Source organism: Phyllopteryx taeniolatus, chromosome 1, assembly GCF_024500385.1.
Source record: "Phyllopteryx taeniolatus isolate TA_2022b chromosome 1, UOR_Ptae_1.2, whole genome shotgun sequence".
Taxonomy (NCBI): Eukaryota; Metazoa; Chordata; class Actinopteri; order Syngnathiformes; family Syngnathidae; genus Phyllopteryx; species Phyllopteryx taeniolatus.
This window is the reverse complement of record NC_084502.1, coordinates 3,890,824-3,906,356: the sequence shown is the minus strand read 5'-3', so window position 1 is coordinate 3,906,356 and position 15,533 is coordinate 3,890,824. Positions and strand designations below refer to the sequence as shown.

General features: G+C 40.4%; 1 protein-coding gene across 4 annotated transcripts in view; it reads right to left on the bottom strand.

Moving 5' to 3' along the window:
• samd10b (sterile alpha motif domain containing 10b) overlaps positions 1-15,533 on the bottom strand; it is a 59,146-nt gene that overhangs the window by 20,996 nt on the left and 22,617 nt on the right. The window contains exons 1-2 of one of the 4 annotated variants that reach the window (XM_061755696.1): positions 7,210-7,366; positions 927-1,111 (exon numbers count right to left, since the gene is read on the bottom strand). In XM_061755696.1, coding sequence (XP_061611680.1) covers positions 927-1,111; positions 7,210-7,258 — 234 coding nt within the window. In that variant the 5' untranslated portion in view covers positions 7,259-7,366. Of the gene's footprint in view, positions 1-926; positions 1,112-7,209; positions 7,367-15,533 lie in introns of those variants that run through there. The other 3 variants (XM_061755784.1, XM_061755521.1, XM_061755610.1) reach the window with 3 other exon arrangements.

Genomic DNA, 15,533 nt, shown 5'->3' with positions numbered 1-15,533 from the left:
TTTATTTCTGTTTAACACAAAGTCCCAACTTCATTGGAATTGGGGTTGTATTTGAATGTTTTCAGCACATTCAGCGGACACGCCCAACAGCATCTGAAAGCTGAGAGAACGTCTCAATATTTCACTATTTTGAAGCCTGATTTCATATATTCCTACTTGGTGATTTGTTTTTTTAAAATATTCTTTCAAATTCGGTAGGCTTGTTATCGACACTCTTCACATTCATGAGACATTTTTATCACTTTATCATTAAAATGCCTTATTCATTATTATGTAGTTCGCTGAGGTAGGACATGCCCTGTGACTGATTTCTGATCTGTCTGGAGAGTGCCTCGCTTTTCAACCGAAGTCATTTGGGATAGGCTCCGGCCCACCCATGACCCTCAACAGGATGAGGCCAAGAAAATAGATGGGTGGATGGATAAAACATGACAAAGAATAGAAAGCATCCGGTTTCGGTTTCTCCTTCTTTTATTGTGTGCGGCGCAAAGCACAGGAAGAGTGTTTCCGCCTCCAGCCAGGAAGAAGCAACGTTGCATCTGGTCTTTGCAAACGGAAATTTCTACTTGCATCTCCAGCGGGAAAGAGAGATTAAATGTTTTGTCACTTGGGACTCTGAAGACATAAAACCCGGATCTGAATGGATCCGCCGCATGCTTTTGATGTAACATCAGACATCATCAGCAGGAAATAAGTACGGACAAAAGTATTGACACTAACATTTTAATCGATTAATTATTAATAATAGCGTGGGTGGGCCCCCTGAATATTAATTAGTCGTTACTCATGAACATACACTCAATTAGACCAATCACGATACAATCAAAAGACAGCTTTAACTTCGGAATATTTTGAAGAGTTTTAAAAAATGCATTTATTCTAGTTAGTCGAATCTCCTAAAACGAATCGGTTCGCGGCCTTCATACCTGGATGCCCTCAGTGCCGGGCTGTTGCAGCAGTTTGACGGTGCGCGCGTGTGCTGTCTTCTGGCTACGGCCGTCGTGCCAGGTCAGGTTGCTGCCTCCGGAGCGACCCGGCAGCTGGTAGCTCAGCTCTTCGGCCGACAGCGTGTGTTCCAGGGAGGCGCGGCAAAAGCTGAAGCTGGACGCCGCTGAGAGGAGACGTAAGTAGAGGGGAAACGTTACATGGTCACATCACAACGGCTTTCACCAATACCTGTTTTCCAATACGAGGAACAAGGGCAGCAAGATGAGGAGTCATAATCTCTGAAAGCATAAAGTGGCTGCATTCACTCTCGATTACATACTAGAATGTGGGCTACACATCATATGGACATGAGTTTAGAACCACTTAATTCCCCTTGAATCATAATTATTTTATTTAACATACACTGTAAAAAAATGGAATGAAATTTACAAAACTGTCAAATCACAGAAAAAAAAACTGCAAATAGCAAACACAGACGGTGTTAAATTTATAGTAATATTTTGTAAATTGCTTAAACATTCACTCATGCAAATTTTACAGGACAAATACGTTAAAATAATATTTCTCTGTAGAAATTTCAGATAATTGTTATAAAACAGACATATCGAGTGGCCCTAAAAAAAAAAATCCTGTGAAGCTACACAGTTCCTAGAATGCATTGCGTCATGCAATGTTGAATTACTGCCGTAATAAGGACGTTAACTTGTTCGTTTGGTTTTATGTTACCAATAGTTCGTTGAATGTGTGCCTTATTTAACTGTCATTTATGGTTGATTTATGTTGTACTGTTTTTTTATGAAACTGTGACTTTAGGTTGTGTGCAATACCTCCCGGTCAAATGGACAATTTGGAAATCCCAACAGGGCAATTTCTATTAAAATCAAGACTCGGAAATTTCTCAGAAACAATATCTTTGCACAATTAGCTGAATGTTACTCATTACTAACATGGATGCCATTATTATTTTTTAACTTATAATTTCCTTGATTGTAGTTAGTTAGAACGCCATTATCTTTGATTGTGATAACGGGTTAGTGTAATTAAAGAAAACAAAATCGACAAAACCCTGGTTATTGCCAATTTAAAATAATTACTTTAATTAGCAGCATGTTCATGTCAATTCAGCAGTAAAGGGCTGTTTAATTTACCACCTAGAACAGTAAAAAAAAAAACGAAAAAAAAACCATTTACTGTAAAATATACAGGGTACTGTCACATGTAAAGATGTTTACATTTTTACAAAAAAATTCTGGCAACCCAGCTGCCAGATTTTTTAAAAAAAACTTGGAATTTGTTTTACAGTGTACATTTTCGACTATTCTATGCATTGTACGAAAGGTTTTGGGAAGATTCCTGCATACATATAGTAGACAGTATGTAAAAAAGCTCACGGTGGAAACTGGAATTGCCCTTCTGATTGACATCTTGTTTTTTTAAGCCTTTGGAAACTACATTAGTATTCAAACACTTTATCCATACCAATTTCAAATATATTTACAAATATCGTTCCAATACATTCCAATTCATGCTCTGTTTCGCATGAGAATACATGTATTCATTCCGAATAAAATGTCAAAAACAAAAATCAAACACCAAAAGCTCCTTTCCCTTACTCCTCAAACTCCTATGAACTATAAAATAACTTTTGACTTTGTTTTATATTGTTTTACGCAACTGAACAATTAATTTCCCCATCTCTCCATTCCTCTCGGCAAAAAAAGGAAGGCAACCTCGATGCAAGTTGTCAAAAAGATATGTGGGGGAAAAAAACAAGCAAACGAGCCATTCCATCCAGCAACAAAGGAGCACCAGTATTTCAAGAGCAGTTCTCTACACACCATTGATACTTGACGTGTGTTATCTCAAGTCAGAAGTTTGTTCAGTCAGCAGCTCCAAAAGGCAGAACTCGCTTTGCCATGATGGAGGCAGTACGAAAATAAAGTGGAGACAAAAACAAGAGTAACAGCCTGCAAGAATTACTGATGTGACAGCCGTTTTCTAGCTACTATCTATATACGACCGCTTTTGTAACTTTATCTGCCTTTTCCCTGTTTCCCCGCAGAATTTCTCTTTGCTTTTTTCAAGCTGGCAGGTCTTTTGGGTCGTTGGTACAAACCAGTGTAATTACTGCCAGTCAGACTGCAACGGAGAAGACAGGAGAGCGAACGTGGGAAGCTAAAGCGCCTTGCAAGCCTAAAGACCTGCCAATCACTGAGAAAGAGACAAAAGAAAGAGCCAAAGCCAGACAGACAGGAAAGAACGCCAGATGATGGTTATCGTTTTCACATTTATGCAATTTGACAATCGACTATTGTGGTGATAACTTCATAGGGAAACACATAAATAAACAATGAGATAAGTTGGGTTCACAAGGTGTTAAATGCTGAGTTTTTCTGTTATCCCACAGACAAGTCACTTTAAGATGAAACGTTGCAGTATCATTACATCTCAGTTCCACCGATGTCTCACTTGCCGTATAAGCTGCAGAAGTCATAAAAAGAAGAGAAGTGCTCACACCGCAAGCTATAATAGACTTGTTGGACTTAACCTCATCGAAGAAGTTAGAACAAACTTAACACGTTCAGTGCCATTGACTGCTTTAGAAGTCAAATATCCATGTTAACTGGGCGGGCTGGCACTGAATGAGTTAAAGACAAAGCCATACCTTCCAGCAGCCCTTAGAGTAATAAAGGCTTTATAAAAAAAAAAATCTAATTGTCAAAATGTGCTCTTATGCATGTAGTTTTAACAACATAAGTATTTTTCAACCTTTGAGCCACATTACAAAAACCTCAAACTCATCTCAATTTACTGATGAACTGACTGAAATCTGAGCCTTTTTAATTGACCACAAAGCTGATTTACACTTAACATGACTTTTTCCTGTTGTATGAATAGCAACAGGGGTTTACAGGTTTATTGTACATTCTGCCATCTGATAGAAGAGCATTTAATTGTTCTGCCTGTCACTTCATGTTGCTGGCATACATACTGTAGATGAAGAAAAATATATTTGGAGTTAATAATCATTTTCAGATAAATTGAGTGATATTAGATTCCCCACGGCACCCTTGAAGATATATTAGGGCACATTAAAGTGCTTTCATGGAAACGGTACATTCCACTGATCTATCTCAAACATCTGTGCTGGTATACACTAAAATCAGTGTACAGTATCTCACGCGTTGACAAAGAACAACCATCAAAAGTTTTGAATTGGTTGGAAATATCGAGCTGCAAGAAAGATCTACAAACACAGTGGGCACGGTGGACCAGGGCCAAATCCTGCACCTGGTCCTGCAGCTTGGCTCCGACTACAATGCAAGTAGCAGGGGTGACTCGTGTCTTCACTGGTCAGCATCATGAGTCATCTGTCACCTTTCCGTCTCAACACTCAGTACTTGATGATCTTGGACAACTGCCAAATATGCTTTGTCCTGTTTGTCACTAACTGTTGTCGAATGATCTCCCGCCGCCCTTGACAACAAGCCCTTAACCACTTCCAGATGGGGAGATGTCGCAGAATGAAAAAATGGTTGATGGCGGGAAGAAGGCAGGATGAATCATGAGGAAGTCTGTTCGGCGTCAACGCATCACCAACAAGTATTCGAAGCTATAATGTCTTCCAGTCATCTGGGAACACATTTTACAAGATTTTTTTGTTTTTTGTCCATGTTCAACCAGATGAACATTTGTGTGCCAACAGTTCAAAATCCGCACACTGTCGTTATATTGCCCGTTTTGTGGCCACGCACTTCTTCCTTGACAGTTGGGGTTGTAGTTTTTCTGTTACAGCACGTCGGTAGATGTGCGACGCTCAATCGCTTGGTGTGCGGTTTCAGCCGAAGTAATGAGGTTTAAAATTAAAGGGAAAAGTCATGTGTGTGTGTATATGTGAGTGTGTGTGTGTGTGTCTGGATGCACGTGCAGATGGTAGAGAGGTGGTAGCACCTCCGCCCAATGAAGTGTAACCTCATATCAACTCCTCTTGGCAGCGCAGCATATTTTCTGTGCGCAGCGGCAGCTAAACCTCAAAGGTATTTCTTCATAAAAGGTAATTAAGCAGTTTGTTCCAGCATTGCCTTACTTTACTCATTTGAGTCCAAAGAAAGTGTTTACCTTGGTCAGTCTATTTTTTTGTTGGATTTTTGCATAACCTTGGGATCAGCTTAAGGGCATTGGTGGAAGAGTGCAATGGCGTACTTCAACTGAATAATCATTCCTACGGAGCACCTCTTATCCATCTTCTTATTCATCCATGTGACCTGAAAACTGGTGAAACTCCATCAAGAGGTGATGTCATGCCTTCATGCACAACACATTCAACCGGATTCAAAAGGAACGTATCCAGCAGAGAAATTCTGTTAACTCCCAACAAGTCATTGGTACATCTGCAAGTGATTAGCATTTGTTTGTGCTCTAATATGTTGGAGGCAAAGCAAAAGGGTTATCTGTGATTCCTCCACTCCTCAATACCTGGTGCTAACCACAGGAATGAGCCATGAAATTACTCAATTTGGAGAGCGTGCTGCGGGATAAATATAAAACCCAGAACCCAGGCTTTTACCCAGGATGCATCGCAGTCCATTATCCACTCTGACACGAGACAATGTTGCGGAGGCTGGGTCTGAGGTTTACTTTTCACAAGCTATCACTGTCACGAGGCCAGGCATGTATGGGCATCCACAATGCAGGCTGATAGAAGATAACAACACACCAACTCTCATCAAGACACAGGCGAGGAAATGCCAAATAAATCTGTGTATGAATGCGTGTGTTCGTCAAAGCTGGAAGGCTCATGCGTATGTGAATATGACTCAGAAAGATAGCATGAAGACTCATACATCCATATGTCGGTATAATTCTCTTCTGCTCTGGTACGGACCAATGGGTTCGAATGAAGTTCCCCAGACCCCACAAGCGAGCGTGTGGATGGAGGATGTATTTTGCATTCACACTGCAGGCAATTATGGCTCACAATGCACCGTAAGGTCGGGAACTCAGGTGGATTTGGCGTTTCTGTTATGATTATTTTGGTCATCTACACCCTGAGAGAAATAAGCCTCAGAACATCAGAGGATGTCGGGTTGAGCTGGGTATTAGGAAGGAAAAAGTAATAGCGTATGACTCCACAACGACGCTTAGAGCTTGAAGTCGATTAATCGCTTGTTTGACCTTTTAACAACACGATCGCCGCACTGAAAGTAACAGGTGCTGAATCAGTGCAGCAAATCAGCAGCGGTGCCTCAAGTGTGTGGAAATATTTGACTAACAATCAGACCGGTAGCACGGCCATTGTGCAAAATATGCACATTTATCCAAATACAACGAAAGCACAAGTGCCACGAATGCCCATCTGAAAAGGCATTCTCTATCGCTAGCTCACGAACAGCCTAAAACCTCATGCCGGTCGTCAATTATTAGCAAATTCAACAAACACCCTCCTGTAACAGAAAAAAAGAGATTGAAATGTCACATCTGCTTTGACGATTTTAATTCAAAGCCTAATCCAGATCTGAGGAAACAGCATATCATTGCTACAGTATGAACTATTCCACTCGTATCACATAATTCACTTATTCGAAATCAATATGTTCTTTTGCATGCCCAAAAGGTCGAGTTTGCCTTAAGTGAATTTGTATAACCTATTGCTCTCCGTTCTAGATTTGATCAACCTGATTTGGAAGCTAATCAAATGAGCAGTTTTTATGTGACCACTATGCATGCATGACCCACAACACAGGTTAAAATCTTGTCATTTGTCAAATCCATCCAAATTAGCCTCGGATAGTGCATGTAATGAGGAAAATTACATTAGAAGGTTGCTTACAGTGGAGCACTGTTAACATTGATATTGTAAAGGTCAGGCTAACTTGTACAAAAGTCCAATTGATTGAATAGTTCTGACATGCACCATTCACAACAATGATAATAATTCTAAAGAGCTCATTATTTTCCAGCTTTCAAATTTACAACAATATCTTCACAGTTAAGAAAAAATTTGAAAAAATGGAAAGTCTTAAATAAATCAAATGTAGCTCAGACTGGTGTGCTGTGCCTCAGAGTTTTTCGATCTACTGCCTTGTGTGAATTAACAGCTGTTTTGCAACAACATTTAAAAGCGTAGTTCCAGACAGCGCTTTGGGAAAACACGTTATTTAGAATATCACCACATGTACTGAGCAATTAAGTAATCAGACATCAATCAAAATGTTTCATTGTCATCGCATTTTACCAAATCATAAGTTAGAGCACAAATACCTTCAGCTAGAGCCTGCCAGGTATCCAACACACTCAGTCTGGTGACCATTGAGAATCCAATAATAAACTACACGATTGTGTGATTTATTATTATTGTTATGATGAGTCCAAAGCACTTGATCATCATGTGTGGAGCTTAAACTTCCTAGAAAGAAGTGACTGTTTTACAACGTCCCACTTTCATGGACTTCACTTCATAGGGATTTGTCACATGTGGTCTATAAATCAATGCAGAGCGCTAATGCTGTGGCCTGCTGGGTGAATGGCATACTGTGGGGTGCACCAATCAATACGATATTGAGTGTCCTTAACCATTGCCAATAACACACGCACGCCATGCCATTGATGCATACTGTACATGTCACAGAGCTCGGTGACAAAAGAGAAGAAATGTCTGAGTGGTGTTGCATGGCTAAAATAACACCCAGTCAATAGCACTAATTGTAGCAACGCGCGCACTCACGCACACACACACACACACTTACATAAACACAATGGTCATCGATCAGGGTTTGCAAAAAAAAAAAAAAGATGTGAATAAAAGGACCTTGTAAGATTATGTTGAACTGCTTATACCAACATCCGTACAGACACACAGTAAAAGGAATATCAAAAATATGGCAAAACAATAGCAAATGAACCCTAAAATACTGTAGCTTCATATTAATTTTGGATATTTTTTGGACAGCGTCTGTCATCGGAACATCGGTTTTTAATGCACTTTTTATGCTGTAGTTGACACAAACAACATTTCAAGGTGTCACAACTTTTATTTGTGTAAATGCCATATGCTTTCAGTTTGTATTAAAAAAAATGAATGAATGAATAAATAAATAAATAAATAAATAAATAAATAAATAAATAAATAAATAAATAAATAAATAAATAAATAAATAAATAAATAAAACGACAGCTGTGAAGGGGGCAGTCAAGAGAAATAGGGGTTGAACAACTAAAGATGTTTTTTTTCAACTATAATGTGATGAAATTTTATTAATTGATGATGTAGCTGGTATTTTTTCAGCAGAGTCGAGCGGTACCCAACCTTTTTTGAACCGGACCGGTTTCACATGAAAACATATTTCAACGGACCAGCAAAGAAACAAATAAAAACAAATGATTTTTTTTTTTAAATGCTGAATGTCCATCCATCCATCCATTTTCTACCGCTTATCCAAGGTCGGGTAGCAGGGGCTGTAGCTTTAGCAGGGACGCCCAGACTTCCCTCTCCCCAACTACTTCCTCCAGCTCTTCCGAGGGGATCCCGAGGTGTTCCCAGGCCAGCCGAGAGACGTAGTACGGTGGGACGTACCCGGGACACCTCACCGGGGAGGCGTCCGGGAGGCATCCGAATCAGATGCCCCAGCCACCTCATCTGGCTCCTCTCGATGTGGAGGAGCAGCGAATCTACCCTGAGCCCCTCCCGGATGACCGAGCTTCTCACCCTATCTCTAAGGGAGAGCCCGGACACCCTGCCGAGGAAACTCATTTCGGCCGCTTGTATCTGGGATCTTGTTCTTTCGGTCACAACCCACAGCTCGTGACCATAGGAGAGGGTAGGAACGTAGATCGACCGGTAAATCGAGAGCTTCACCTTTCGGTTTAGCTCCTTCTTCACCACAACGGACCGATACAAAGTCCGCATCACTCCAGATGCTGCACCGATCCGCCGGTCGATCTCCCGTTCCATTCTTCCCTCACTCGTGAACAAGACCCCAAGATACTTGATTTCATCCCCAACCTGGAGTGGGCACGCCACCCTTTTCCAACTGAGGACCATGGTCTCAGATTCGGAGGTGCTGATTCTCATCCCAGCCGCTTCACACTCGGCTGCGAATCGCTCCAGTGAGAGTTGGAGATCACGGCTTGATGAAGCCAACAGAACCACATCATCTGCAAAAAGCAGAGATGCAATACTGAGGCCACCAAACCGGACCCCCTCTACGCCTCAGCTGCGCCTACAAATTCTGTCCATAAAAGTTATGAACAGAATCGGTGACAAAGGCCAGCCTTGGCAGACTCCAATCTCACCGGAAATGAGTCCGACTTACTGCTGGCAACGCGGACCAAGCTCTGACACCGGTTGTACAGGGACCGAACAGCCCATATCAGGGGGTTCGGTACTCTATACTCCCGAAGCACACCCCACAGGACTCCTCGAGGGACACGGTCGAACACCTTCTCCAAGTCCACAAAACACATGTAGACTGGTTGGGCAAACTCCCACACACCCTTGAGGGCCCTGCCGAGGGTATAGAGCTGGTCCACTGTTCCACGGCCAGGACAAAAACCACACTGCTGAATGTAGCTGTTGTAATTAGTGGGAGCCCTGCGCATGTTTTTCTTTTCAATGAGCCAGCCGGGCCCATCTTGCATTTGACAGCCTTATTTCACTGTTTCTATTTCATTTGAACTTGTATTGTATTTGAGGATAGACTTGCATATTTTGTAAGTGACTGTGCTACCAGTCTCATTTTTGGCAAAATATTTCCACACACTGTTATGTAATCGGTTGAACTGCTACTAAAAATTTGGTTCTGATCTCAATCTTTATTGTTCAACTTTGCCATAGGTTTTCACACTACTAGTTTCAACATAGTCACATTCTGCAATGATCAGTTTTACTTAAAGACATGACATAATGTTGATTGCCACACACACACACACACACACATACACACACATTTGCCTTGGGGTAGTATCAGTCATCATTCATGTTGGAGAGAGTTTGAAGCGCATGAATGAGACTGCTATGCTTGAACAAACTTTGCTGTGCAACACATTAATCACTATTTATTCCTAGCTATTAATATCCACAACACTGGCACAGTTTGTTAGTGTAGGGTAAGCATGAAAATTTAAAAACATTACATTGCGTAACTGTATCTTTAAAATGCTTGAGCAGAAGCGGACTTTAGGAGCACAGCAGGAAGAGATGGGAAATGAGCCAATGAGTTTGAAGTTGAGCTAGACCGGCCCAGTGAAACCAGCAAACAGAGTTCAACGTTCGATTCATATCAGCTGCATGGATAGGAAATAGCAGCTTTGGTGGGGGATCTTCTCCAAACAGGCCGCAGAATACAACTCGGAGCTTTGAAGTTGTCTGAGTTTGTTGTGGTCCAGAGTGATTTGATGCAAGTGGCTCTAATCTTTCCCAGAGGGGAAGCAACAGACAGACCGAAAGAAGAAAGGTAGGGAAGAGACGCAGAAGTTGGTGCGCTGGGCCAGTGCACAGCAAATGTGAGGCAAATACTGCTGAGACAGGTGAGTGTCGAACAACACCATCGCCACGGGCAAAAAAAAACAACAACAACAAACAAACAATAAATACATTAATAAATGGAGTTTTCTTGCAAGCTGTCCAAAAATTCTCTACACAGCATAACAAACATATATGATCGAGTTGACTCTGAGAGAGCAAATCTTTACAAATTTTCATGCGCAACCCAAGGCCATGTCCATGGGTACAGTTACTGATAAAACTGATTAATTGAGTTTTTGGGTTAGCCCGCTAACCCGCACTGGTTGCAGTGAAGGCATGGCACGAACACATAGGAGCGAGTTTATTCACGATTCACAGCCGGCCGGGTCAGTGGAATTATTCGGTTAGTGGAATTATTCCAGCATTTGAAACAAAGGCACACACCGTGATGGAAATCTCCTGCTAAGAAACAGATGCGACGCTGAATCATTTTCATATTGTTTTACGGATGACAAGAACGGACCCCGGTGAAGGCAATCAGGGAGTCGATCACGCTCAACATTGCAAAAGACGTGATGTCCATTTATCAAACGCAAAAGCAATCACGTATCGGCGTATGGTAGCAGCATGAAATAAACTTCCCTTGCCTGAATAATATAGATTAGAAATAACTCTCTCTATCCCTAAGTGTATAAATTTAAACGTAACAGGGCATGCCTAAAGCCTGATGTTGTGGCAAGATTATTTTCCTTGCCCAAAAATAGTTTACTAATTACATGCTACCAAACTAGCATGTACCTGGAGTAATGTACCACATATTGCATACTTTAGATTGTCAGGGATAAAGCTTGATTATGTTTAGTGACATATTAATCCCAAAGGATATACCTTTGTTAATTTACTGATGTTTTTACTCATGTCATTTTCATTTAACCCTAACCATAATTTGAATAGAGCACTTCTATATTTTATGTGAAAACAATATTGATTTAGCTATTTATTTATGTATTCAATATTCTTATTATATATTTTGTGTTTAATGTTTGATTCTCTGTGCAGCACTTTGTTACAGCTGCCGTTGTTTTTCGAAAGTGCTTAAAAAGCTGAGTTGAGTCCTCTTTTTCTTTTCATAAAAAAATTATTAAAATTGTAAATCAGATATTTTAGGGAAAAAATATTTGTAGGCCATATTGCCCAACTAACAAGTGCAGTACTTTCAAAAATACACACACCACCGTGAAGACTACTATATCTGTGTATCAATGGGATCTGCATTAATTTTTCCATATGTGAGCCATTTTGTTTCAACTTCATATTAAAGTGATACATACCTTAGCATGATTTTTCTTTTTCCTCGCTATTGACCTTTTTCTTGAATGCTTTCCAAGTGGCCTTACGGTTATGGACAACATGACAGTCTGCAAATTAGGATTTTAATTAGAAATGAAGGGTAGTGTGAGATGTATTTGTCCATAAAGTGGTTCAATCTCTTATGACTTAATTGTCATTAGGTCAGGTGTACACCAGTCCATTCAGTCAGGTAGAAAAGTACCTCCTCGCCCACTCACAAGCATCCTCAGGCCACGCTGTCAGGTCATAAAGGAGACCGCTGCTTGAACAAAAATTGACACGTTAAGAAGAAATAGATAAAGCAATTCAACCTCGTTTGTAGTGTTTCTGCACATTAGCAGATGGATACACACATCAATAGATGCAAAGTGCTGAAAAGAGCTTCTTTTTCAAGGTCAAAAGATCCGAAGAAGAACGACTGGAACACACACACACACACACACACACAATAAATAAAATCTGTTAGGTTCGGTGCCTGACATTTTTCCCCAAGTGATTTTCTATTTGCATAGCAGTCCAGTGAGTGTGAAGTGTTTTCACACTTGTAATGTAGTGTGACACCATTTCCACCAGGCAGTGCCGTACGGAATAGCAAAACCACCTTTTGTGACACCTCACAGTGGTGCATATTGACATTACACCGAGCAGACAGGTCGACATCGCTCGAGTCGTGTTGTGTCATTCGCCGACGACTTGTTCAAATCTTTTGAGTGAACGTACTGAATGGAATCACTTCATGAACGGATTTATTCCTTGCTCAGTTTCGAGCACGTGCCACACGAGGAAATGACCAGATCAAAATTATGTGCACCCCCACAATTGGTTTTGAATCCACCCACAACGGATCTTTTAGTTCTTCTAGCACAGTGGTTCTCAAACGTTTTACACCAAGTACCGCATCCCAAAAAAAAGCTCTCCAAGTTCCTCCATAATGACTAACTTTAAAATGGTGTCACATATAGAAGGCCCAAGTGTTCATATTATATATATTATTATTGTAAGCCACTGTAACATTATCCAGTTTGGACACTAACCAATGCTCTTAAATACAGTATAGAAAAATGTATATTTTTTAAAGGTTTCAATTAAAAATGTATTGCACATGAAAGTATAAATTTGTACCTCCAATAGAATTTTTCTTTTTTACAGCAGAGTTAAAAAGTAAATGCAAATGTATTGTACTTAAAAGTTAAAAGTTAACTGAACTGTCCTTAAAGAAATGTACTGCAGAAGATGGTAAAAAAAAAAAGCACTCTACTGAATTTTAAAAAGGCTTAAACAGACTGTATGCATAGCTATAAAGCTTCACTTTAATACACTGTAGATCGATTGATTGTATTTCATGTTGACTTTTATCTGTTTTTATTCTTCGTGATTCTTTTTCATACGCTTGAGGGAGGCTGCATACCACTGGAGGTACTTGTACAACACTTTGAGAATCTCTGCTCGGACCAATTCCTGTTTTCAAATTTTGACTGGAGTGTGACTAGCGCATTCATGACCACAAGACCACTGCGACTGAAAGTTTTACAGTACGGATCACTTTTTTTCGTACAGCATTGTTGGACGATCTAAACTCAAAATGTACACCGAACCAAACTGCACTCATGGATGCAATATGTTTTTTTAATTAATCAGTTGAAGGTCTGCGTACGTCACTTTATTATAAGGCTGTCACTATGGAATAGTTTTAGAATCAATTATTCGATTGATTATTCCATCAATTCAGCGAATAATCGTATAAAAATAAATTATGTATTAGTTTATGGCAAAACCTTTCATTTTCGATTACTGTTTATCAACGGATTATTGTTGTTTATTTGCTATTGTTTAATGATTAAACAGAACCAAACAAACAACAATGAAGCAATATCATACGAGAGGGAGTGATGTTCTACTCACTAACCTATTTGTAACTGAGTGCTACTTCTTGGGTACTGATTAATAGCAAGGAAGTGCTACTAATTTTATATAAATTACTGAGGCTGCTTTGAGTTCAACTACATGTCAATTACAGGTTATTCATACTACGGATGCAAATGAATATTTTCGTAGTACATTAAAGTGATTTTTCTCTCCCCCCATATATTGATCATGATTCAGTTACTGATTTGGTCCGTAACATGTCAGAAAATAGGCAAATATGTTGATCATTGTTGTCCAAAGTAAAAGCTGATGTTTGCAAATGTCTTATGTTCAATAAAAACAAAGCGAGTCAGTCTGCTTTCATGAAGGACTACAGAAATGTGACAACATTTGCTGTTGCAAGGCTGAAATCAGAGGATTTGGATAATTTTAAGTTAAACAATGCCTCAAAACATCCATCCATACATCCATCTTCTTTACCGCTTCTCCTCACTAGGGTCGCGGGCTGCTGGAGCCTATCCCAGCTATCTTCGGGCAGGAGGCGGGGTGCACCCTTAACCGGTCGCCAGCCAATCGCAGGGCACATAGAAACAAACAACCATTCGCACTCACATTCACACTTACGGGCAATTTAGAGTCTTCAATCAACCTACCACGCATATTTTCGGGATGTGGGAGGAAACCTGAGTTCCCGGAGAAACCCCACCCAGGCACGGGGAGAACATCCAAACTCCACACAGGCGGGGCCGGGATTTGAACCCCGGTCCCCAGAACTGTGAGGCAGATGTGCTAACCAGTCGCCCACCGTGCCAGCTGCCTCATAACAATTAATCAATAATTAAAATTTTATAATCCATTAGTTGTCGATTAATAGTTGCACCTCTACTTTATTATTGCTTGTACAGTTGCCATTAAATTAGCTATATCAGAGTGAGTCCTTTTTGGTTGTATTCAGAATTTCAGGAAATCAGCTCTCTTCCTTGTCACAACTTTATTACGACCCAGGTCAGACACGATCAAACACACGCTCAGACACATTCAAACGCAAACCTGCTCCGAAACTCGCACAAGGAGACCTCACAGCATATTCGCATTCTACAGTATTTATGGGTGTGTGTATATTGTACAGTATGTGTTCTCCTGTAGCGCAGCAGTGACCTGAAATGTAGGGCGAGATCACAACGCTGGGTTGACAGCATATACTGTAGTCCGCCCCCGTAACTCTGACTGACAGCTCTGTGACCTCGGCTACCTCCCGCAACATTTTTTTCCCCATGCAGTCGCTTTAACAGCTGTCATTTATAGCTAAATCTAACGACATGTACTAGACATTACTGTATAAAATTCATCATATACCTGTAGACAGACTGGAGGAAAAGAGAGAAACTGATGGCGACAGGTTGATTTTAAAAGAACATGATGGTTACTTATTTTAAACGCAAATGTTGAATGTCTCACAAGGCCCTCGGGTGCCTTGCTTCACAGATTGCATAAGGATTTTTCCTTCTTTTTGTCCCAGTGCAGCACTTAGGCACATGCCTCTATCTCCCACTCTCATGGACCAAATCCCTACTAATCTAAGGATAAGGGACAGCAGCCACATATCTCAATGGAATGCTACAAAATCAGGTCAAAAGGATCCAGACAAGTAAAAAGAACATTATTGTACACAGGGCACACAGAGCCCCCGACATTCCACTTATCGCCCAACCAAGGAAAAGTTTAAAACAATGCAAAATCAAAGACAAGCGAGATAAAGGAGGGACAATCATAAAAAGTAAGACGGACTCGAATGAATAAAATTATTACTCTTATAATTTGTGATTCTGTCAGTGAATCGTTTAAATTAAGAGACTCACCAGGAAAATAATTTCCTTACAAACATAGTTAAAAGAACTCAATCAAT